Here is a 26509-nt window from a genome sequence, read left to right as displayed (position 1 = left end):
GTTGGATGATTGTTCATCACTTGTCTCTTATAACCTAGATTCAGCATGTACACTGGCCTCAAAGTCTCTATTATCTGCCTGAGTTTCTTCTTTTGTGGATTTCATGTGTATGTTTGTGGGAGCCCTTTAGTTCAGAGCTGCTTGAAGACATTGATCATGACTGCTCAGAAGTGTCTACATTGTTGACTCCACATCAGTGGATGGTCTTGAATATCTTATTTTGCTTATACTGTGCATGGTGCTTATTTAGTTCTCAAAACAGACATTGTCCCAGTCCTTAACCTCTCCTCACTTTTCTCCATGGGATCCATGACTAGTCTGTCCCCAACACTTACTCCAGAGCTTGTCAGCATGACTTGCATGCCTGCCTCTGTTTCTCCTCATTGGCTCAAACTCTCCATTTCTACGGTTGTGCCAGGCTGCACTTATTCTGAGAAATTTAGGGCTGAGCTTCAGGACTCTTTTGATTGCTATATATATATATATATATATATATATATATATATATATATATATATATATATATATTGTGGAGAGGGTAAGGGAGGCAGTTTTCACATCATGTAGGGGCCTCTGGGATCCCCCAGGTTGGCATTGGGAGGGAACATGGGGCAGTGATGGCAGTGGCTTCACCCTCTCAGCTTCTTTCTGGGCACACCCACCACCCAGCAGCACCTGAGAGGGGACTGGGCTCAGCAGGGATCAGTTGCAGTGGAAGAGGATCATAAAGCAAATATACATCCCTTCCCTGGCCTGGCTCCCTCCTCCTGCTCCACACTTGCCTCCTTCTCTCCCTTTGTCATTTTCCTTCCTCCCTCCTTCTTGCAGCCCTGTCTTCTTCCTTCCTCTTTGCCTCCTTTACCTTCACCTCTGTCAGGCAAATCTGTCTGTCTGTGGGCCTTTCTCTTTGGCTCCATATAGTTTGTGCTGAGATTTTCCAAGACTGAGTCTGCCCTTAGCTTTCCTTCTGGCTGTTTCCCTCCCTGCTTCCCTCTATCAGTCTCTGAAGGTGTCTCTTCCATCACATCTTTGTGAGTTTCACCCTGTGTGCCTTTTAGTTTCTCCACCCACATCTCCTCCTATCTGTCTCCTTTTGCTGTCTCTCCATCCATGTTTTCTCTCTTGCCCTCTAATCCATCTCTCTTCCTTGCTTCTCTTATCTCTGTGTCTTTCATCCTCTTCCCCTGTCTCTGACTCACACCCCTGTCTCTTCTCCTCTTCCCTCCTCTAACCCCTCAGAGTTCAGACACTTCATGTGAAATCACCTGGATGGGCTCTAACTTCCAGGTTCCCCATTCTGTCCCCCCCCTCCCCACCAGGAGACACTTATGGCACCAACTCTGCATCCTCTGCATTCCCTCAGCCCTGGACAAGTTGTCTTACTTCTCTGGTGATTGTCTAGGGCCCTGGTATTTCCCCTAACCTCTACTGAGGAGGCAGTGTGTAGCATAGGGAGAAAGTTGAAAGGATTGTGTTTGTGACCAGATGCAAGGACAAAGAGAACCTCTTCTTATACCCTTCTTTCCCTCAAAGCAGATGCACATCTGGGAAAAATCCCAGTTTGGGGCAGGGTAAGACAGCCTAATATTGTAACAGACACAAATCAAATACCCAGGTGCCCCTCCCCTACTGTTCTGTCATGACAGCCATCCTTCCAAATCCTGCCTGTCTCCTTTGCCTCTAGGAATCTTGGCTCTGTAGTCTGGCTGGGCCACTCATCCACCACATAGTATAGCACCTGGAACAAAGCAGATGCTCAATTAGCACCCTTGGTCTTGCCTACTGGAGATGTGTTAGGGCAGGGCCAATGTGATTTGTAGTTTTTTTCTCAGTTGGAGACTCATCATGAGATCTGGAACAATTTTTTCTGATTCAGTTTTAATGATCTGTCTTAGTATATTTAATGTAGACTTTAGGGACCTGAAGTTACTCTTTTTGCCCCTCCTTCCACTTCCACCCAATTCTTTAAGGAACCTAATTTAGGGTTTAAAGACATCTCAACACTGTCAAGTAGAGGAATCATTGCCCCTTTTCCTTGACATCCATGCCTTCTTGGTACCATCACTTTTGGATTCATCCTTTGTTTTCTAAGTAGGCCCCATCTTCTCCATCTCTGACAAACATGTCTCTATTTGAAGGTTACCATCCTGGAAAGGAGGTGGCACCTTCCTTCGGTCACTGTTTCAGGGTCTTGGAAGCACTATGTTATGATTGTCTAGAGCAAGAAGCTCTGTAGCCTGGAACTATATATTTTTCTTTACTTTCTCCAGCACAATACTCCATGTATATTCAGTTAAAATGTGCTATGAATGACGAATGAGTGACTCAGGAAGTCCTTCATGATGAAGCATAATCCAATTCTTGGAGTTTTTTTCTTTTATTCTTGGAGTTTTGAGACATGTGGGTGAGGGTGCTGGGATGGATGGTGCTGGTAGAGGAACATAGTGAGAGATTGTTGGAGAGGTGGCTGGGGAATGTGCCTCTATCATTGTTTATAGGGGTGCTCTTTAGCTGCTCCTGGAACTGGCCTCCAAATCCCACAGGCTGGGCTCCACCTGGCTCCTCACACTCTTCTCCTGCCAATTAGGACCTTCTCTATACCTAGAACCCTGGGAAACTTATTTACTTCTAAATTCACAACTTGCTGCAAATAAAGTCTCCAGCAAAGTCCAATTTGAGCCCTCAGTCCACCTCCTCACCCAGACAGAGTCCCATTAGTCTTCCATTGCCCAGCTCCAGCTTTCCTCCAGGATTCCATCTAAGGTACCTCCTTCACCCTTTCCCACCCTTCCAGGCTGTGACCTCCCCCATGGCCCTGTCTCCTGATGGCCCCGCCTCCCCATAGGCCCCACCTTCTTGAGGGCACCCTCCAAGTTCCACTCTTCGTTCTGACTCTCCTTGGCCAAGCTCCTTCCCTGCCTCTGGATTTGACTTTCTTTTTCTTCTCCTGTCTTATCCTCCAAAAAGCCTATAGGTAAGTAATTTCTCCTATTTGTAGAGTTGGCAGGAAAGCTGAGACAGAGCCAGAGAGGAAGAAGGCTGAGCTTGGAGTGCTGCTGGGTGTCCAAGTGCTCTGGGGTTTGAGCAGAGGTTATTTCATGGCTAGATTGTGAATTGGGGGTGCACATTATAGGCCTTGTGAGTTTGGAAAGAGCAGGCAGGTTTGCTGGGGTCAGAGTGATTTGGAGGCCTACACTCTCTTCTCTTCCAGACCAAAAATGTCTCAGCTCTGCTGAGTAAGATATGAGTTAAGGGAGGTTATTTCTTGGTGCTTTTCCTCCAGGGTCCCTCTCACCTCTTTGCCCTGCCCTTCTTCTTGGCTTTCTTTTCTGACCTGGTTCAGAGCTTGTTTTATTCATCTTAGTCTTTCCCACAGGGCCTAGCACATAATATGCTAGACATGTTCTTTGAATGAAGATTCTTCCACCTGGCTCTGCTACGTCCTTCATGTTTTCCCACACTTTGCCACTTGAAGTTCTGAAAATGTCTGTGTCATATCTTTTTAGGGAAGACATTGGTGTGGACTTTGTAGAATGGCAGGTCCAGTATGATAAGGTGCTCCCCCTGACCATAATGATTTGAGGTACTTCCTCCATGCTCAAAGAGACATATCTATTTTTACAGCTGCAGAAGGTATCTCTCTCCCTTTATCATTTAATTTTTAAATAGGGTGTGTTGGGGATTGCTTGTAGGGTAGGTCAGGCTGTAAAAGCAATAATTACCAAGTTTCCCTAGGGTTTGTCTTCCCAATGGTCTTTAAAACATCTTATGAAGGATTCTCTGAGGTCCCAAATGTATTGTAAAGGAGCCAGTGTTAAGTTAGCCAAGAAACTTGAGATTCTTTCTCTTAGAATCTATCAAATTTATGCTCATGATAGGCATATTTATTGATTGATAAAGCCTTGAAGGATAAGCCTAAAATAGGTATGGCTCTCTGGGTCTCTAAAAGGTAATTTGGTATTATTGAAAAACGTATTTGCAACTCTTTAATTTTAAAGGCCCTTGGAGTATTAAACTGTTGTTCATTCTCCCTGCCACCGCACTGCCATGTACACCATACCCCAACACCAGAAGTCCAGACAGCACTCATCCATGTGTGACACCTATTTTATTGATTATAGGTGGCAAATGTTTATTTCTGGGTTGTCTTTCTCTGCCCTCTAGCATTTCCTGGGCAAATTTTCTCCATTGTCAATTGATATGTGGAAGTGCCTCTAGAAGATTCATTTTTTTCTTTACCAAACACATCCAAATTGATAAATATAGTTTTTGGATTATATTCTTTTGGTTCGTCCTTGTCCCTTGTTTTTTTTATTATCACAGAAATCATAAAGCCAATTGTAAACTAGAAAGAACTACGGAAGAGGGATATACAGTATCCCTTAAATAGTGGTGGTAGAGGCTCTTTGTTATAATTTGTGTTGCTCGAGCTGAGTTGAGGCAGATGATCTTCGTGGAAAAGCCATATTGATCTATATTTAGCTAAGAACTCAGGAGTTAGAAACATAATACAACTTTCATATGAACCAGATTATCTGCTGTCTTTACTACAACAAAACGAAACAAAACAAAACAAAACAAAGCAAAACAAGACAATGAACTTGATAAGGAAGATGGTGAAGGTGTGGAACAATTACCTAGGGCTATGAGAGGAACCAAGCAAAATCTGGTGAAAGAAGACAGAGAGGAGAAGACATGTGAGTCCTTACATGGAGGACAGGACACATTTAAGACATGAAGGAAGATAACCAGGGAGATAGTTTTTCCTAAGCCACCTTGTGTGCCCTGTATTATTGAGGATGTATATTGGGAGGAGGTACATAGAAAAAGGAGCCATGGGCTCTGACCACTCACAAATGCTTTTCTAAATGTGGATATAGAGTATAGTGATAAATGGGACACTAGATGGCTTTCTTGATTCTGTGCATAAAAGGAAGGAAGGATTTGAGGGGGAGGGGGGAAGCTGTTTAACAAGGCTTTTCTGGAAAAAAATGAGTGTGGATCGCTCCTTATTGTAGGTAAATGTCATCCTACATTATACTTGTAGTTTGGAAAATAAAGTGGACAGGAAGATGGGTTTCCTTCTACTGCTTTCTCCTGAGGACTTTTATTAGGTATTCTGTGTTGACAGGATTGAGGGTTGAGAAAAAAAGCATATAGAATTGTAGAGAGAAATGGAGAAGAAATGGATTTTTACTTTTGACATCAACGTATCACATTGCTTTCTAATCCCTTAATTTTACTCCCTCCCTGGATTTTCCCAGCTCTCTCTAATAATTCCTGTTTGGAAATTGGAATTCTGATTCTTCCTGGTATCTGATATAGTTTCTGAAGATCTCTGGAATGAGAAGCTCAGGTTTTTCTGATTTACCATGTTGATCATCTTGTTTTGGTGTGATAGAAATGTTAAGAATTTCCAAAACTGGATTCTGACTAGAGCTTAAGATTTGGAGCAATTATCACTGCTCTAATTTTAATGTTCTGTCTTAGTGTAGTTATTATAGACTTTGTCACTTTAGAGACATGCCATTACCCTTGAATCCTTCCCTCCACCTCTACTCCAGTCTTTAAGGAACCTAATTTAGGGTTTAGAGGCATTTCAGCACTACTAAGAGAAGGCAGTAGTTTCCCTTTTCCTTGAGACCCATTCCTTCTTGGGCCATCATTTGTGCATTCAGCCCTCAGTCTCTAAGTAGGCCCCATCTTCTTCATCTCTGAGAAGTCTTGCCTCCGTTTGAAGATTATCATTCTGGTAAAGAGGTAGTACCTTCCTTTGGTCATGTTTCAGGGTCTTGGAAGCCCTACATTTTGAATGTCTAGAGCAGCAAGCTCTCTAGGCAGAGAGTACATCTTTTTCTTTACTTTCTCCAGCAGAATTTCAATGCATATTCAGTTGGAATTTTCTATGAATGCTGAATGCCTGTTTCAGTAAATCCTTTGTGGTAAAGTTTAAGCCAAGTCCCTTTGGTTTTACTTCTGGAGTGATGGGAAACATGGGTGAGGGAGCTGGAATGAATAGTGGTGGTAGAGGAACCCAGTAGGAGTTTCTGGGAGAGGCAGGTGAGTGGTGGTGCTTCTATGCTTGTTTAAGGAGCTCTTCAGTGGGCTTTTTAACTGGATCTGTAAATGGCCTCCAAATCACCACAGGCTGGGCTCCACCTGGCTCTCCACACTCTCTTTGGGCCAACCAGGACCAGGGGAAGATTGTTGACTTCTAAATGAACAACATCTTGCTGCCCACAAAGTCTCCAACAAAGTCTCATTCAGGTCCTCAGTCCACTTGCTCACCCATGCAAGGACACACTGGTCTTCCATTGCCCACTTCTAGTTTTCTTCCTGGTTTCCCTCTAAGCCACCTCCCTCCCTTTTCCCACCAATCCCATGTCCTGCATCCCTGAAGGCTCCAACTCCTAGAAGGCCTGCTTCTCCCAAGGGCCGAATCCCTGAGGGTCCCCTGCTAACCTCCACTCTAAGCCCTGACTCTACTTGGCTAAGCCCTTTCCTCTCACTGGGTTTTGATTGCACTTTCTTCTCATGTTTCTCTCCTCATTGGCAGAAATAGGCCATGGGTAAGTGGTTTCTCTTGTTTGTAGAGTTGGCAAGAGAACTGAGACAGAACCAGAGAGGAAGAAGGTTGTGATGGAGTGCTGCTGGCTGTCTAACTTTTTGGTGTTTGAGCAGAGGGTATTTAATGGCACCGGAGCTAGACTTTGGATTGGGGAGTGCAGATTAGAGGCTTTGTGAGTTTGGGAAGGGCAGGCAAGTTTTCTGGGGTCAGAGGAATTTGAGTCCTGCACTCTGTTCTCCTCCAGACCAGAAAGGTTCTCAGCTCTGCTGAGGAAAATATAAACTAGGGGAGGTTTTTCCTTGGTACTTCTCCTCCAGAGTCCTTCCCGCATCTTTGTCCTGCTGTCCTTCCTGGTCTTTTCTTTCTGACCTGGTGCAGAGCTTGCCTTACTCATCTTTGTCTTTCCCACAGGGTCCAGCACATAGTATGCTTAGACACATTGTTTGAATGAATGAAAATTCTTCCACCTGGCTCTACTGCTTCCATGTTTTGCCACACTTTCTCACTGGAGATTCTGAAAGTCTCTGTGTCCTATCTTCTTAGGGAGGACACTGGTGTGGACTTCAGGACAGCAGGTCAAGTTTGATAAGGTGGTCCCCTGTCACCATGATGATTTGAGAGTCTTCTTCCTCCATGCTCAAAGAGACATATATCTATTTTTACAGCTGCTGAAGGTATCTCCCTACGTGTACTATCTAACTTAAAAAGTTGTGGTGGGTATTGATTATAGGTCAGGACAGGCTGTAAGAGGAAAGATTACCAAAATCCCCTGGGGTGTGGCTGCCTAGAAGTCTTTAAAACATTTTATGAAGGCTTCTCTGAGGTCCCAAGTATTTTATAAATGAGTCAGTTCTTTCAAGGTTTGAATAAACCTTGAAACCTGATGGCTCTATTCTTAATCTATAAATTTTATGTTCATGATAGATGTTTATGTTTATTTATCAATAAAGGTTTAGAGGAGAAGCCTGGAATGGGTATGGATTCCTGGATCTCTAAGAGGCAATTTGCTCTTATCACAAAACATATTTCCAACTTTTTAATTTAAAGGCTGTTAGAGTCTTAAATGGTTGTCTGCTCAACACTCCCTACCCCCAACAGGCATGTACGCTGTGGGCAGTAGCCCAATACTAGAAGCCCAGACTACCCTATACATACACAACACCTGTTTAATTGATTATATGTAGCAAATGTTTATGTCTAGGTTGTCTTTCTCTTGCCCTCCAGCAGTTCTTGGGCAACATCTGTCCATTATAACTGACATGTGTTATTACCTCCCAAAGGCAGATTAATTTTAACCTTAGTTTAAGCAAAATCATGTGAAAAAGCAAATTTCCTTTACCAGTATATTCCATATTGATAAAACATGAGTTTTGCATTATATTCTTTTGGTTTATCTTTGTCCTTTTTTCTTTTGTTATTACAGAAATCACAAAGCATCCTGGGGATTAGAAAGAACAAGGGGATAGGGATAAAGGGTGTCCCTTAAAAAAAGTGGTGGCAGAGGCTTTTTTGTTATACACTATGATGCATGAGCTGGGGTGAGGCAGAGGGGTTTTGGTGGAGAAGTGATATGGATTTATATTTGGATAAGAACACAGGACTTTGAGGCATGATGCAACTTTCATATGATCTGATTTCTTTCCTACAAACAAACAAACAAACAAACAAAAAAACCCGATTAATTTTCCTAAGGAGCAAGAAGCAGAATGGAGCAGCTCCCTGGTGAATTAGAGGAAGCAAGCATGGGGTGTTGTAAGAAGACAGAGAGAAGGAGTTAGCTGAGTACATCCATGGGGAGGATAGAAGGACACAGTTAACGATATGAAGGAAGGTAGCTGAGAGATAGTTGTCCTTTCCTAAGCCACTTTGTATGCCGTGTATTACTGAGGGTGTACATTGGGAGGAAGTACATGGAAGAAGGAGCAATGGACTCCCACCAGTAACAACTGCTGGTCTAAAAGAGGACACGGGGTTTGGTGATAATGGGGCCACTGAATGGATTTCTGGATTCTGATGAGAAGGAAAGAAAGGATTTGGGTGTAAATACAGATGTTAAGCAAGGCTTCTTGGGAAAAAAAAAAAGTTTGGATCGGTTCTCATTGTAGACAAAGACCATCCTACATTACAGTTGTGATTTGGAAAATAAAGTGGACAGCCAGTTGGATTTCCTTCTACTGCTCTCTCCTGAGGACTTTATTAGGTGTTTTGTGTTGACTGGATTCAGGGTTGAGAAAAGGAGTAGGGAATCATAGGGGGAAGTAGAGAAGAAATAGATTTTTACCATTAAAATCAATATATCACATAACTTTCTAATCTCTTAATTGTACACCCTTCCTGAGTTTTCCCAGCTCTCTTTCTGATTCTGTTTTTGGAAATTTTATTTCTGATTGTTCCTGCAGCCCATCTAATTTCTGAAGACCTCTAGAAGTAGAAACTAAGTCTTTTCTGATTTCTCAGGTTGATCATCTATGTTGTTTTGGTGTGATGGAAATATTAAGAAACTCCCAAACTGGATTCTAACTGAAATTAAACCTGTAACTGTGTCAAATCATGAATGAGAAACATTGTATTTAACTCTGTCTTCTCTGAAGTTACCCAGAGAGACTCAGAAAAGTCTCTTTGTTCACAACCATCGCAGAATGGTAGTAGATGATATGGAGTCTATACAGCCTCTGGAGAAGATCTGGTTATCTGCTTTTTACTCAAATAATGGTTCAAGTTACTAGTGTGGTGTGTGCATGAAGCAGTGACTTCATACATATTGTGGGAAGGAAGCAAAAATGCTTTGTTTTCCATCTACATAGATTTTTTTCTATATCTATATAGATTTTGGTCTACATTTGGATGGATGGATTTGGTCTACATACAGTTGGTATGGAGTGTGTTAATTTGCAGCAGGATGGGTTTTCAGTGACTTGAAATTCATGGTCTGCCAGACTGGAATGAATTTTAGGCGTGGAGCTGGGGGTGGTAGGGTAGGTGGGTGAGTTGGATGAGATGGATGTGTTTCTGCTTGGTCTAAAGAGCATACAGTTTGGAGGTTGCCATCCCTTCAAGTTTAAGTCTGGATTGCACCTTGTATGATTGGCTTGCAGAATTCGGGTTTCTAGCTGTATTCAGAGACCATGAAAGAGGTTCTACCCTATGGAACTTTTATCCTACAAACTTAGAGAATGGTTTCTTCCAAGTAACATGCAAGCAGAATATAGTGCAAAGTAAGATTATAGGTGGGAGGATGCCTGGCAGGTGATCCATTTGGTGAGGTTGTTCTCAGGAGATTCTTGAGAGATAAGTTTGGATATTTATTTTTTTAGCATGAGTTGAGTTTGGTTACTTCAGCTTTCTTTCCAACATTTCAGGGAATCTATCTGAGCTGTACTTCTCTTTCCCCAGGGAATAACTTACACCTTTGTGGTTTTTCTCTCTTTTCCTTTTCAGCACAGAAAAAAAAAAACCCTGAGAATTATTATATTATTATTACTAGTAGTAGTAGTAGTAGTAGTAGTAGTAGTAGTAGTGGTAGTATTACCATTATTATATCTCAGTATCTATATCTGTATTAATATCTGTAGCAATTATTTAACTGGATCTGTTAAATCCAGTTAAAGCTGGGCAAACTGGATTTACTGGCTCAGGGTGTGGTGGAGTTTGTTTTATATTTTTTCATGGGAGTCATGGAAAGAAGGCCTCAAAGAGGCTGTATTTATTGAATCATGGTTAAAGCAAAACATGTAGCCTGAAATGATAGTTTCCCAGTGAACAGTTATGCATAATGCTAAGATGGACTAATTCCCACCTCTTTCATGAGGCCTCTCAGGCTGACTCACAGTACACACAAGATACTCACTTTCTTGCCAACACTGGAAAATGAGGTCCTTACTATTCTTACCTTCTATTGACTAGGAAGCCATCTGGGATCTTGACATGCCCTTGCCTCAACTGTTCGTTATGATTTAGGAATACCCTTCCTGGTTCATAGTTTATGTATCTTTTACATATTTTAGAAAGTTGGAGTTGTTTATGAAAAGCTCTTAATTATTCATTCCCAGAGAGGAGAATTCTCTGTTCGCCACCACTGTCTTTCACTTTGTGTAACTAAGTGCATGATCATTTGGGGATAATAATGTTGGTATGATAGTTTAGGGGGAAGAAAAATGTTGCTTTTGCTTGAGTTCTTTTGAAGAAAGAATTACTGTGGTGCCTGAATTATCTAATTTGGAAATTACCTTTGTAGTGATTTATGCCTAATTGAAATCTGATCTTTAATAGATTGAATCCAGTCTTTCTCACTTAGAAAACTTGTGATTTTTATTTTATTTTATTTTATTTTATTTTATTTTATTTTATTTTATTTTATTTTATTTTAAGTTTATTTATTTTGAAGGAGAAAGAGAGAGCACAAGCAGAGGAGGAAAAGAGACATAGAGGGAAAGAGAGAGAATCTCAAGCAGGCTCCACACTGTTAGTGCAGAGCCTGAAGCTGAACTCAAACTTATGAACCATGAGATTATGACCTGACCTGAAATCAAGAGTTGGAGGCTTAACCAAGTGAGCCACACAGGCACCCCCCCCCCACCTTTCTCATTTAGGGCATAATCCAAACTACCCAGAAGCCATCTATGTAGCCATTTACAGAGAGTACACCAACAGTGGTAGCAAAGAGAGAAAATTATTTTATGTGGGAGCTTACAACATAAAGGCATTTGATGGGTACTTCCCCATCCTCCTGAAAATAGTGAAATCCTATTCTCCATACCTCTCAATCTACTGGCTTTTGCCCCACTCCTCCCTTCTGGAGGCCAGCCGTAAATATAGTTGTGCAGTTTGAGTATTGTGTCATGTTGCCTAATGCCAAAGCATTAGGTGACTTATTTTCCAAACAAATTAAATCAATGAAAGTAATAAAACTGTGTGTTTTCTGTCTTGTTCAGTTGTCACACGTCAAGGGGATGACACTGGAGCAAATCATAAATGTCATAGGTACTGTGCTTTGTCTGAGCTGACTTGGGTTACTTCCTTTGTACTTTCACTTTGTTGTGGTGAAATGGACTTGAGCTTCAGTTCTTGTGTCAGATCTCTGACATCACCAACTGATATGTAGAGCCTGGGGTACTTCCTTGGCTGTGGCCAGTTAATCTTCTCAGTTTCAGCTGGGGAAGGAAAGGCAAGCTGGAAGTATCATCAGACAGAAGCTTTGCTCCTTGGCTCCACCTCATCACCTACTACTCCTACCCTCTTCCCTAACTGGGTGCCCTCCCAGTAGAGAATTCTAGTTCAGAGAGTTATGCCACTGGATATTAATGAGGGGAGAGAAGAGCAAGGAGAGCACAATGGAGAGATCAGATTTCTATCTGTAGGTGTGACCAAAGAAGCTTCCAGGAGGAAGGTCATGTTGAACACGGTTTGGAAACAGTGTGTTCTAGGCAAAGGGATGGTCTGTGTGAGGGCTGATGTTAATGCCAATAAGATGTGCATGTGTGAGGAAAGGCTTGTCCTGTTCAAGCAGGAGCCACAGAAAAGGTTAATATAGTAGTAAGTGGTAGAAAAGACTTAAAGAAAGTGTCCTTTTCCAGAAGGAGGTTATAGAACATTCACACTTCAGTTATCTGATGCAGTGTAGTGATCAGGTAGAATGTGATTTAGGGCTTTATCTTGCTTCAAGTGCAGTACACTCTCTGAAGGCTTCTGGGTGAATCTGAGTTAGACCCGAGAGTTAGACCTAATCTTATTGTTTAGATTTACCAATTTTAAGGACCAGCAGTGTGGTCCAGTAAGTATGGCAGGAGGCTGGCTCTGGATATGCTATATTTGTAAAGTATAGGAACCTACTAGGTATAGGTCTAGTATGGACAAGGTGCTAAATGTCTAAGTGACTTCATGTCAGCTGAATTGAATTGAGGGCTAGGTTGCTGATCCCCAAATATCTGAAACCAATGAGTTCAGTTGGAATTTCTTAGATTTATTCCAGATTTTTATGCAGTTTCCAGGAATAAAGTCAGGGTCCTTAGAGACTACTTTGTGAATTCTTTTGTTTCTGGATGTATTTGTGGTTTTCTTCCTTTTGAATATAAAATGGAAAGGCAATCCTTTCTCTTTTCTGTTGGTCTTCTGTTGACTAATAGCATGTTCAGAATACCCATTATTTCTTAGCTCACATCCATATTCATTGATAACTTTAAAAAATAATGAGCTTCAAAAATAGACAAAGAGGTCTGAACTGATGCCTGAAACCCATTGGTCTTTATGTTTATTTCCATGGATGATTAATAAATACTAACAATGCTCTAGGTGCTGTGAGCTCAGTGCTGGTCACAGATATGGCTCACGATAGAGAACGCTAATGCCCATTTTATATATTCTACTAGGTCAGATGTCTGGTTGTCAACAAGAACCAAGCAAGAATGATCAATCTAACATAGGTGATGTCCGTTTTCCCAGCATCACCCTGACATTTTAGCTCTGAGATGGGGTTAGTCATATTTTGGAGTGACTGGCAAGCTGACATTTTTCTGGCACTGGTTCTTTGGATTAAGGATGAAAAGGATATTTTCATTCCATGGCAAACATTCACGGTCTGCTCCCAATTGGCAGCCCAGTCTGGGAAGCTAATAGCCAGATGAATTAGGAAGCTTAAAAAGATGTTTTGTTAAACCATCCTTGTTAAACTGGTGCCATCTGCCTTCCTACCTACCTTTGTAGCATTTGGGGCAGTCTTTTGTGACAGGTGTTTCCTAAATGTTTGTGCAGGCAGCATCTGGAAGCCCTGTATGATGACTGAGGTTTGGGAAGTCCAGTCCTGGAAGTATTTAGGTTGTTAGGGAAATTGCAGCCATCTTCCTGCCACTGGGCTCCCATTTTAGATAATGTCTGCTACCCACCCCCATCTTCCTTTACACATGAAGCATGCCTGACAGAGCAGGTGATTTACCCAGGCCCAAGGCTCATTCCAGGAAGGGCAAGTCAGGATGTGTGGAACTCAGGAAGAAGGTGATGGGCCTGAGGGTAGAGGGAGAATTAGGATGGGGGTGTGACAGCTGGGTCAGAGAGTCTGGACTGAACATAAACTATTGGAAAAATCACAGATTATTGCATTGACAAAGGGCATTTCTGAATATGGTGTATAAGGGCGATGTTTCTGTGCTGTTGTCAGCTGGATTTGTGGTAGATTCTCTCAGAATTCCCAATCATGGGTTTACTTTCTCTTCTGTATGTTTATTTGTTCATTTGTTTGTTCGTACTGCTTCTGTTTGAGTCACAAACTATAATTATTTAGTTCCCAGGTGTTTTGTCCTTTGAGTTGCTTCTCTGGTATCTTCATACTTTGTAGCCCACTTTCCCTCATCTTCAGTAAAAGTGGGAAGAGCGCAAGGACCACCCAGCACAACACAGTTGAGGGAAGCAGAAGTTGTCAAAAACATTACCCCTCTCCCACCCTGCCATTCAGATGGTCGTCCTCTGCGATTCCTACTTAGGGTCCATGGATGGGATTCAGTAGAGTGGAGGACATTTCTTTGAGGTGACCAGTATCAGCGAGGTCTGTGATTCAACAAATGTGAGGAACTACAGTTGTGCCTTTGTTAAGAGGTAGGTGGCTGGAGACGGTTCCCCAGAGAGAGAAAAATGGTACAAGCATTCTTAGTGTCCATTAAGGAGTCTCCAGAGACAGTTGAAGGACTAAAGGAGAAAGAGGAATTAGGAAAAGGGAGATGAGTTCAGAGTAACTGGTAGGAGGTATTCCTGATCTTCAGATGTTCTCCACCCTCCTCTAGCACCCTCCTTCCTTGTATTCTCCATGTCCTGGAAATTATAGGATTCCATTTAAATCTGTTTAGTGTCTGACATTTCTCAGGCTCTGAACCTCATCCTCTCACATCATCATCTCATGAAATTCCTTTGTTGAACCTGAAATGCACAGAGTGGAGTCAACCTTGCCTTAATCATGGATCATTAGCACCATCGCTTCCTGTCAGGCCTTGTATCAATGGATTTTATTTCCCTCTTTTATTATGATCTATTCTCGTATCCCCTCCTCAAGGGGGGTGACAATTTCTTTAGCGTATGTATAAATGCTCTTCCAATCTATGATCTATATGTGTATTTAGATACATTCATCCACTCAAACAAATTCACAGTGTTGACTCTGTGTCAGGCACCGTTGTAGATGCAGGGAATACAGTCAGGAGCAAAACAATAAAAAATCCTGTTTTCATGGAGCTTGCATTATTTTTGAATGAGAAAAATCATGAACAAATATATAACATGTAGTACCTTAAGTAGTGATAAGTACCATGGAAAAAGAAGGGGGCGGAGTGATAAGGTACCTTGTGGGTGGTTAGTGGGAGACTGCATTTTTTTATGGGTTGCTTAAGGAAGGATGTGCTACAAATGTGCTATTTCACCAAATGCAGTTAATGAATCAACCATGTGGATATGTGAGCTAGAAATAGTGCAGTTATAGAGACAGCAAGTACAAAGGTTTTTATCTGGTATGTTAGGAGGCCAGAATGTTTAGGAGGCCAGTGGCTAGAGAACAATGAGTGGGAGCAGAGAGAAACAGAAGGCTGAAAGGTGGCTGGGTCAGTTACAAATACTGTTGGATTTAGGGGCCATTATAAGTGCAGACTTTGGCTTATACTATGAATAAAAAGGGAAAGTAGTGGAAGGTTTTGAGCAGAAAAACGATGTGACGTTTTTAACAGATAAATGTGTATTCTTGAAAAATGTACAGATTTTTTTTGCTTGTTTTTAAATGTACATAAATAACATTGTGCTATACACCTCATCCTGCTTTTACTGTTGCTACCTAACATTGTTTCTGAAATCTACCCAAGTAACGCTCTATAAATCTACAGTATTACTCCTGACTGCTGTGCAGTATTTCATTATGCACATACAGCACATATTACTTATACATTCCTCTAGTAACAGATGCTGGCAAAGCTTCCAACATTTTGCTTCCACACAGTCTTGTAATGAACTCACTCATATAAGTCTCCTTATGGACTCAGGAGAGACTTTCCTTGGGGTGTTTACCTGGGAGAAGTAGGAGGGTGTGTGCATTTATAATTTCACTAAGACTGTGCTTCAGGATGGTGGCACTCCCACCAGCAGTGTCAGATAGTTTATATCTTCTTACAGAATTCTCATGTGGATCCAATAAGGGAAGTCAGGTAAGCTTCCTTGTGGATAAGGAAACTGACACTTAGAGAGATTAAAAAATCACTCTAGTTTATGTTATCAAACAGAAGAGCCATGTCTGGAATCCAAAACTTCTGACATAATTTTCATTTCTCTTACCTCTAATGTCCCCACCACTGCCCCTGAAATAAGATGAGGCATCTGTAGGCAAAGTTGTTGTTGTTGTTGTTGTTGTTACTGTATTTGAGCCTTAAATTTTTCAATCCTGGTTTAACTCAGCCAGTCTAGGACCAAGTGTTTAGCACCAGCATGTATAAAGGTATCTAATTAGAGCCCTTAGAGTTGCAAGGAGAAATATATGGAATAAAACTCTTTCATTTTCTCATGAGGGCTAGATGACAGGGTTGAGTTTTAGTGGGTGATTTTGATACTAGACATTTATAAAGACCAATTAATTATCAGATTTTTGGTACTTTGGATCAGATTTAAATATTAAACATTAGGTGGATTATATTAAGTACATATTGTATGTTAGGCACAGAACTAAGTACTTTACAGGCATCATTTCACTTACTCCACACATAAACCCTATGAAATATTTACTTTTACTCTCTTTTGACTGAGGCTTTTGATTAAGTTGTGGAAACTTAATCCCTGAGAGGTGAACTAATTTGTCCAGAGTCACCCAGTGTGAGGTTGACGTGTGATTTGAATCTGAACACTCTACTTGCAGAGCCTTTACTCCTAACTCCTAAACTGTGTTGCCTTCCTGTGATCAAAGAATTCAGAATCTCTTTCTTCCCTTTAATGCACTGTTGAACTCGATTTGCTAGTGCCTTGCTGACAATTTCTGCATCCAGTTTCATCAGAAATATTGGCTTGTAATTCTCCTCTTTAGTGGGGTCTTTGGTTTTGGAGTCAAGGTAATGCTGGCTTCAGAGAATGAGTCCAGAAGTTGTCCTACCATTTCTATTTTTTTGGAAGAGTTTGAGAAGAATAGTTATTAATTCTGCTTTAAATGTCTAATAGAATTGCCCTGAGAAGCCATCTGGCCCAGGACTCTTACTTTTTGGGAGATTTTTGATAATGAGTTCAATTTCTTTGCTGGATATGGGCCTATTCAAATTTTCTATGTTTTCCCGTTTGAATTTTGGTAGTGTGTGAGTGTCTAGAAATTTTTCCATTTCTTCCAGGTTATTGAGTTTTTTGGCATATAATTTTTTATAGTATTCTCTTATAATTGTGTTTCTGTGGTGTGTTTGTGGTCTTTCCTCCTTTGTCATGATTTTATCTATTTGGGTCCTCTCTTCTTTTTGAGAAGTCTAGCTAGGGGGTTATCGATTTTGTTTATTCTTTCAAAACACCAGCTCTTAGTTTCATTGATCAGTTCTACTGTTTTTTGTTTGTTTCTTTTTGTTCGATTCTATATTGTTTATTTCTGCTCTAATCTTTATTATTTACCTTCTTCTGCTGGCTTTGGGATTTATTTCCTGTCCCTTTTCTAGTTCCTTTAGGTATAAAGTTAGATATATTTTAGGTATTAAGTTAGGTATAAAGTTACGTATATTTGGGAACTTTCTTCCTTCTTGAGATAGGCCTGAATTTCAATGTATTTTCTCTTATGACTACTTTTTATAAATCCCAAAGGGTTTGTATTGTCATGTTTTCATTTTCATTTGCTTCCATGTACAGTATTTTTAAATTTCTTCTTTAATATCCTGGTTAACCCATTCATTCTTTAGTGGGATGTTTTTTAACCTCCTAAGTATTTGAGGTCTTTCCAAATTTTTTCTTGTGGTTTATTTCAAGTTTCATAGCATTGTGATCTGAAAATATGCATGTATGATCTCGATCTTTTTGTATTTGTTGAGGGGAGTTTTGTGACCCAATATGTGATCTATTTTGGAGAATGTTCTATGCGCACTCGAGAAGAATGCATATTCTGCTGCCTTATGGTGAAATGTTCTGATATATCTGTTATGTCCATCTGTCCAAAGTGTCATTCAGAGTTGTTTCCTTATTGATTTTCTGCTTAGATGATCTGTTCATTGATGTAAGTGGAGTATTAAGATATCCCACAACTATGGTATTATTATCAATAATTTTGCTTATGTTTGTGATTAATTGATTTATATATTTGGGTGTGCTTAAGTTGAGAGCATAAATTTTTACAATTGTTATTTACCATAATCATGTAGGATTCATTCCTGGGCTGTAGGGCTGGTTTAGTACTCACAAATCAATCAGTATGATGCACCACATTAATAAAAGAAAGGATAAGAACCATATGATCATTTCTATGGATGCAAAAAAAAGTATTTGAGAAAACACAGCATCCTTTCTTGATAAAAACCCTGGAGAAAATAGGGATAAAAGGAATATGCCATAACATCATAAAAGTCATATATGAAAGGTCCACAGCTAATATCATCCTCATTGGGGGAAACTGAGAGCTTTCCCCCTAAGATCAGGAGCATGACAAGGATGTCCGCTCTCACCACTGTTATTCAACATAGTATTGGAAGTCCTAGCCTCAGCAATAAGACAACAAAAAAAAGATAAAAGCCATCTGAATTAGAAAGGCAGAAATCAAATTTTCACTCCTCACAGATGACATGATGCCCTACATAGAAACCCTAAAGTCTACACCAAAATAAACAAACAAACAAACAAACAAACAAAAAAAACCCACTAGAGCTGATACATGAATTCAGCAAAGTTTCAGGATATAAAAACAATGTATAGAAATTGGACACATTTCAATATACCAATGATGAAGCAACAGAAAGAGATATGAAGGAATCAATCCCTTTTGCAATTGCACCAAAAATTATGAAATACCTAGTAATAAACCTAACTAAACAGGAAATAGATCTATATGCTGAAAACTATAGAAAGATTATGAAAGAAATTGAAGAAGACACAAAGAAATGAAAAATTATTCCACGCTCATGGATTGGAAAAAAATATCGGTAAAATGTCTATACTACCTAAAGCAATCTACATATTCATTGGAATTCCTATCAAACTAACACCAGTACTCTTCACAGAGCTAGAACAAACAATCCTAAAATTGGTATGGAACCAGAAAAGACCCCAAACAGCCAAAGTAATGCTGAAAAAGAAATCCAAAGTTGGAGGTATCACAATTCTGGACATAAAGCTGTATTACAAAGCTGTAATAATTAAGACAGTATGGCATTGGCACAAAAGCAGATACATAGATCAACGGAATAGAATAGAGAACCCAGAAATGTACCCACAGATATATGTCCAACAAATCTTCAAAAAAAGCAGGAAAAGAGTATCCAGTGGAAAAAAGACAGTCTTTTCAGCAAATGGTACTGAGAGAATTGGACAATGAAATGCAGAAGAATGAAACTAGACACTTTCTTATGCCATACACAAAACTATATTCAGAACAAATGAAAGACCTATATATAAGACGAAAAACCATCAAAATCCTATGGAAAAAAAAACTGACAACAACCTCATTGACCTAGGCAGCAGCAACTTCTTACTTGACATGTCTCCAAAGGCAAGGCAAATAAAAGCAAAATAAACTATTGGGACCTCATCAAAATAAAAATCTTCTGCATATGAAAGGAAACAATCAACAAAACTAAAAGGCAGCCAACAGAATCGAGAGGAGATATTTACAAATGACATATTGGATAAAGGGTTACTATCCAAAATCTATAAAGAACTTACCAAACTCAACACCAAAAAACAAATAATCCAGTGAAGAAATGGGAGGAAGATATGAATAGACACTTTTTCAAAGGAGACATCCAGATGGCTAATAGACACATGAAAAGATACTCAACATCACTCATCATCAGGGAAATACAAATCAAAACCACAATGAGATATCACCTCACACCTGTCAGAATGGCTAAAATTAACAACTCAGGAAATGAGGATGTGCAGAAAGGGGAACACTTTTGCACTGCTGTTGGGAATGAAAACTGGTGCAGCCACTCTGGAAAGCAGTATGGAGTTTTCTCAAAAAATTAAAAATAGAACTACCCTACAACTCATCAATTGCACTACTATGAATATATTGAAAGGATACAAAAATGCTCATTTTATGGGGCACATGCACCTCAATGTTTACAGCAGCACTATCGACAATAGCCCAAGTATGGAAAGAGCCCTAATGTTCATCAGCTGATGAATGGATAAAGACAATGTGATACACACACACACACACACACACACACACACACACACACACACACACGGGAATACTACTCAGTGATGAAAAAGAATGAAATCTTGTCACTTGCAACAATATGGATGGAACTAGAGGGTATTATAGTGAGCAAAATAAGTCAGTCAGAGAAAGATATTATATGGTTTCACTCATATGTGGACTCTGAGAAAGTCCACATATGAACATAAGGGAAGGAAAAATTAAAAAGAAAAAAACAGAAAGGGAGGCAAATCATAAGAGATTCTTAAATACTGAGAATAAATTGAAGGTTGCTGGAGGAGTAGTGGGTGTGGGGATGGGGTAAATGGATGATGAACATTAAGGAGGGCACTTTTATGGATGAGCACCTGGTGTTATGTGTAAGAAATGAATCACTAGCTTATACTCCTGAAGACAAGACTACACTTTATGCTAACTGACTTGAATTAAGAAAAAAGAGAGAGAGAGAGAGAGAGAGAGAGAGAGAGAGAGAGAGAGAGAGAAAGAAAGAGAAAGAAAGAAAGAAAGAAAGAAAGAAAGAAAGAAAGAAAGAAAGAAAGAAAGAAAGAAAGAAAGAAAGAAAGATTTTACTCTGACCTGCATGGCAAGCATGACAAACTCAGTCGTCATGACTCAGCAGGAAGTTTTGGGCTTCTTTTCTTAACTGCCTTTCAAAATGTCAATTACTAATACAAAAGTAAATTTATTATTGTGTGATAAATGTATCATGCTATATCTTGCTATGCCAGAATGAACAGATTACTTGTAAATAACATTTTATGTTAAATAAATTAGATATCTTTTTCATTAAAATTTTTTTATGTTTATTTATTTTTGAGAGAGAGAGAGAGAGAGAGAGAGAGAGAGAACTCACAAGCAGTGAGATCATGACCTGAGCCAAAGTCAGACACTCAACCAACTGAGCCACCCAGGAGCCCCAAGAAATCTTTGTCATTAAACAACAACAACAACAACAACAACACTTCAATCCTTTCCTATCACCAGATATCCCAGTGTGTGGCATACCTCTTTAGAGACAATTTCCCCATGCTTTTGAATATACATCTATAACTATATACTTATAGAGATAGATTTCATGGAAATTATGTAATATTACATAGAGTTGTACTGTACATATAATTTTGCAACTTTTTTTCTCTCAGTAATGTATATTGAATACATATTAATGTTACTTTACATAGATTTAACACGTACCTTTTAGTATTAACATAAAAAAAAAGAATCTCTTCCCTTTAAAATTGAGGACCATTTCTTGTCAGTTGGGTGGTTTAGAGCAATCATGGGAACTACTGGACAAGAATCTTCAGAGGGAGAGGATATAAAGTTTGAAAATGTCTCTAGGTGTCTCCATTATGCCTCCCTCTGTCCCCTGAAGTGAGAACCTCTGCCTTAGGACATCTCTCCTAGATTATAGGTCCTGAAAATGATGCCTTCAAAAAAATAGGAATTTTATAACAGGGTGTGGGTGTTGGCTACCTATAACCCAAGGCAGCCTGGTATTTTTAAAACAAGTCTTCTGGCAAATAATGGTTATCACCTATGTGTGGCTTATACCTTCCATGAATGATGTGTGGTGAAGGTTATATCAAAGTTGGTTTTCACATTATATTTTCATTTTGCTTTCCTTCTACAAGTAAGATAATACCATTTATATCTTTATCTGAGCCATTTTATAAAGGCTGCTTGGCTACAAAGTAGTTATCTCAAAGTCAAGAGATAGGAATTTTTTATTTTGTGTTCTTTCAGGTTTCTTTTCTCAGTTTACACATTTGTTCAACAGATAGTTATTGAGCACCTGACTCACAGTCTAATGGAGGAGGCAGGCAGCTGACTTGGAATTTGGATACATTAGGATAAATGGCACAGAGGAAAATTCAGATTCTATGAGAGGTCACAGGAATGGAAGCATAAGGATCAGGGGAGGCTTCCTGGGGAAGCAACTTCTGAGCTGGGAACTGAAAGAGAAGTGGGGATTAGCTAAGTGAAGGGACAAGAGGATATTACAGACAGGTAACAGGGTGAGTGTGGAATTTCTCAGCTGGAGCAGGAACTAGGCAGGGGGTGAGGCTGGAGGAACCAGCACAGGTCAGATGATGAAGGAAGGAAGGACCATGAAGGAAGGACAGCAGGAACCACTGAAGGGTGTGAAGCCTGGGGATGGGTGGGAGACACGTCAATCACATTCATAGTGTAGTGTCCATGAGTTAAGAATTGATACTCCTTATTTTTCTCCCATGCTGAGAGTAAATCATAAAATGGAATTGGTGAGGGGCACTTGGGTGCTTCAGTCAGTGAAGACTCTGACTCTTAATTTTGGCTCAGGTCATGGTCTCCTGGTTTGTGGGATGGAGCCCTGCATTGGACTCTGAGCTGACAGCATAGGGCCTGGTTGAGATTCCCTCCCTCTCCCTCTCTGTCCCTCCCCTGCTCTCCTTCTCTCTCTCAAAAATATTAAAAATAAATGAACTTAAAAAAAATTTGAATTGACCTTTCATTCTTTTGAAAGCTTTACGAACATTTCCTAAAATTCTCTTAAATTCAAAGCTTGAGTAGGAAGGAGAGAGGGGAGTTAATGGCTTTGTTTTCTTTGTTCTCCCTTACTCATTTCTGGGGAATTTCTGTGAATTAATTGTTCACCTAAAGTTTTGCTCCTCTTGATGTAGAGACCATTTGAATAGGAGCAGGGAAGTAGGGGTAAAAAGGAACCACATCCAGGTTTCTTCATCGGGAAAATATATTTGGCCTCTTCAGACCACTGTTTGATCCAGTTAAAAATAACTCCTTTTGAAACATTAGTAGGCAGTTACAAGTAAGTGTTTCAACAAAAGCTCACAGAGCAGGGCAAATTCTCCAGGCTCCTGGCAGCTGACATCACAGATGGCCCAGGGTGTTTACAGAGCACAGTGTGGTCAGCAAGGAGACTGTCAGCATAAGTGAACTCACCTTCTCTCCAGGATCCAGATAGGGAGGAGACAGAAGAAATTATTTTGGCTGGGAGCTACTGTGATGTAGGTGACCTAACTTTTTTCTGCCTATCCAGCACACTTTCATAACTGTAGACATAAATATTGTAGTAAATTTTGTCTGATTGTTTGGGTGAGGTTTATTCAATGTCAGAATTCCTAAAATGACCTTTCAAACTCTTCAACTTTCTTAGTAATGGACCTTTGAATGGCTGCTGTACCTGTTTCTTCAGTGTTTCCTTACACAGCCTGTCACTCTCCTTTTTGCAGGTAGTTATGAAGGCCCTGCCGCTTTCTCCCTCTTCCTCTCTTCTCACAGTGACCCTGTGGGCCAAGGTGGGTAAAGCAAAGGGTTGAACTGTATATTCTTTGTCATCAGTACAGCTAAATGGATGATGCAGAATGTGGAGAAAGGGGGGCAAAGTAACATTTGTCCTTGGATAATTGATTTTGGGGATAAATGTTTTAAGGCCAGGGGACCAATATTTTTATTTTAAACTCAGATGATATTTTTAAAAATGGTTCTGCAATTGCAACGAGGCTGTCTAGTCAATGAATTAATGTGTCATAGCTCATGCTCATCATACACACCACAGAAACAACCCACATGTGAATTATTGCACAATAAATTCATGCTCTCTTGTGTATTACAGCTTAATTAGTCAGCTACATGAGTTAGATGAACCTAAATGGGATAATGTCATGTGATGTATAAAACAGGACAATGTTGGGAGGTATTTGACACATTTTCTGCAGGGAAAGCAGAGTTGATTTGTCTATGATGTCTTTTGATATCTGTTTCTGTGATATTTGTTTTGTAACAGGTGACATGAGATATCTGAGCTGCATTGGTTGGTTGAGCATCATTGTTCAAGAAGTATTTATTGTTTATTTACATATTATGAAGGGATAGGACATACCAGATGAAAGATGATGCAGCAGATTTGAAGCCTGAGACTTGGAACTTGGCAGCCCCAAATCAACTTGGGTTAATTCAGTTCTCCAAACCCTATCTGAACACTCTCAGTTCCCTGGCCTTGTTGCAGCTCTCTGACCCTGGAATCCTCTTCAGTTGCAGCTAAAATGCTGCATCAAGTACTTCGCAGATTTGGTCAAAAGCTGGTATGCAGACATAAGCTGGAACAACCGGTGGCTGAGGATGACCCATCCAGAAACCTGAGGACTCTGGATTTAGTGGCCCTGGGTGTGGGCCGCACAGTAGGTGTAGGTGTGTATGTCTTAGCTGGTGAGGTGATCAGCAATCAAGCAGGACCATCCATTGTGATCTGCTTCTTGGTGGCTGGCCTATCTACTGTGTTGGCTGGGCTGTGCTATGCAGAGATTAGTGCCCGTATTCCCCATTCTGGGTCTGCATATCTCTACACCTATGTCACTATAGGTGAATTCTGGGCCTTCGTCACTGGCTGGAACCTCATCCTTTCCTGTGTTGGTGGTGTAGCCAGTGTGGTCCGAGCCTGGATCTTAGCTTTTGCTAGCCTGATTGGGATCCAGATCTTTCAGAAACTGCATGAGAGCATTGCACCATATGTTCCCCAGGTCTTTTCAGAATACCTAGACTTCTTTGTTGTGGGCCTTGTGTTGTTGCTCATTGGATTGCTGACTCTGTGTGTGGATGAGATTTTCCCGGTTAACAAAGTGCTCACATTGGTGAGCCTTTTGGTTCTTACTTTTGTCATCATCGCTGGCTTCATTAAGGGGGACCTGCACAACTGGAAGCTCACAGAAGAGGACTACGTAAAGGCTGGACTCAATGACACCTCAAGCTTAGGCCCTCTGGGCTCTGGAGGATTTGTGCCTTTCGGCTTTGAGGGGATTCTCCGTGGAGCAGCTACCTGTTTCTATGCATTTATAGGTTTCAGCAGTATTGTTACCAGGGTTGACAAAGCCAAGAATCCCTGGCATTCCATACCCATGAGCATTATGATTTCACTGTTCATCTGCTTTTTGATGTATTTTGGTGTTTCTGTGGCACTTACACTTATGGTGCCTTACTACAAGCTTCAACGTGGCAGCACCTTGCCTGAGGCCTTTCTTAATATTGGCTGGGCCCCTGCCTGCTATGTTGTAGCTTTTGGATTTATCTGTGGTTTTCCTGCCAGCATCTTTGGCTTTATGGTCCCCATACGTCAGGTGATATACAGGATGTCAGAGGATCACCTCTTGTTCCCTGTCTTTGCCAGGATCCAAACTGGCAAATACACCCGCATCATGGCCACTGTGATCTTGAGCATTATTGCACCAATCATGGCCTTCTTCTTTAGACTCACTGATCTTGTGGACCTCTGGTCACTTACTTTCCTGATAGCTTACTCCCTGGTGGCTCTTTGTGTTCTTATCATCAGTTATCAGCCTGAGAGGAGGACTGGGGGAAATGAAGCAGAGATGCGGGAGGAGAATGGACCTGCAGCAGACAGGCTAACTCTACAAGGACTACTTTTTCCAGGCAGCTACTCCCCAACTCCACTTTCTGGCCGGGTTGTCCATGTTTGCTCCTCACTGCTTGTTCTGCTGCTCACTCTTCTTTGCCTGGTGCTGGCCCACTGGCCAATTCTGCTTTCTGGAGACCCAGTATGGATTTCAGTGGTTGTGCTGCTCCTGGTGCTCATCACTGGGATCACTGGGGTCATCTGGAGACAGCCCCAGAGCCCCAGTCCTCTTCCCTTTAAGGTCCTTGTTCTCCCTCTCCTCCCACTACTGAGCATCTTCATGAATGTTTACCTTATGACGCAGGTGACAGCTGACGCCTGGATCTTATTTGGTATCTGGATGTTAATTGGTTTTGCCATCTACTTTGGCTATGGGCTCCAGGGCAGCCTGGTTGCTAACCCCACTTAAGTTAGTTCCAAAACTATAAACCTTGAACTCAGCAGTTCCAGTACATATTTGATTTAACGTCATCACACTGAAATGCAGTCTTGTCCCCTGCACAATTATGTAGGGTACTCTTAGCACATGGAAATCTAGGTTTGCCATGGGATGTTGATGTGGGGGAACACTAATAGAGCTAATGTGGAGCTAAGTAATGTGATATCTCATTGTAGTTCTAATTTACATTTCCCTGATGATGAGTGATGCTGAGCATGTTTTCATGTGTGCTTTGACTTCTGTTTTTAATTTTTTAATGTTTATTTTTTTTTTTTTTTTGAGAGACAGAGAGAGAGAGAGAGTGAGCGAGCGAGCAGGGGAGGTGCAGAAATAGAGGGAGACACAGAATCTGAAGAAAATTCCAGGCTCCAAGCTGTCAGCACAGAGCCCGACATGGGGCTCAAACTCACAAACTATGAGATCATGACCTGAGCCAAAGTCAGAATCTTAACCGACTGAGCCACCCAGGCACCCCTCTTGACCTCCATTTTTAAAATGGATTATTTGTGTTTTGGTGTAGAGTTGTGTAAGTTCGTTATGTATTTCATATATTAACCCCTTATTACATATATCATTTGGAAATATCTTCTGTCATTTTGTAGGTTGTCTTTTCATTTTTGATGGTTTCCTTTGTTGTGCAAAAGCTTTTTAGTTACATGAATTTGAAAACATATATGTACACCTATGTTTATTGCAGTGTTACTTGACAATAGCCAGGATATGGAAACAACACAATGT

The 26509-nt window shown here is 40.6% G+C and overlaps 1 protein-coding gene across 2 annotated transcripts in view; it reads left to right on the top strand.

The window, feature by feature from the left end:
* The window catches only part of LOC101094682 (cationic amino acid transporter 3-like), a 189616-nt gene extending 163561 nt beyond the window's left edge, over nt 1-26055 (top strand). Inside the window, exons 1-3 of one of the 2 annotated variants that reach the window (XM_045061514.1) lie at nt 558-2974; nt 23156-23221; nt 23710-26055. In XM_045061514.1, the coding sequence (XP_044917449.1) occupies nt 23969-25741 (1773 nt within the window). In that variant the 5' untranslated portion in view covers nt 558-2974; nt 23156-23221; nt 23710-23968 and the 3' untranslated portion in view covers nt 25742-26055. Of the gene's footprint in view, nt 1-557; nt 2975-23155; nt 23222-23709 lie in introns of those variants that run through there. The other variant, XM_045061513.1, reaches the window with a different exon arrangement.
* The last annotated feature ends 454 nt before the right edge of the window (nt 26056-26509 follow it).

This window comes from Felis catus, chromosome B4, assembly GCF_018350175.1.
Source record: "Felis catus isolate Fca126 chromosome B4, F.catus_Fca126_mat1.0, whole genome shotgun sequence".
Taxonomy (NCBI): domain Eukaryota; kingdom Metazoa; phylum Chordata; class Mammalia; order Carnivora; family Felidae; genus Felis; species Felis catus.
This window is presented reverse-complemented; position numbering and strand designations above follow the sequence as displayed.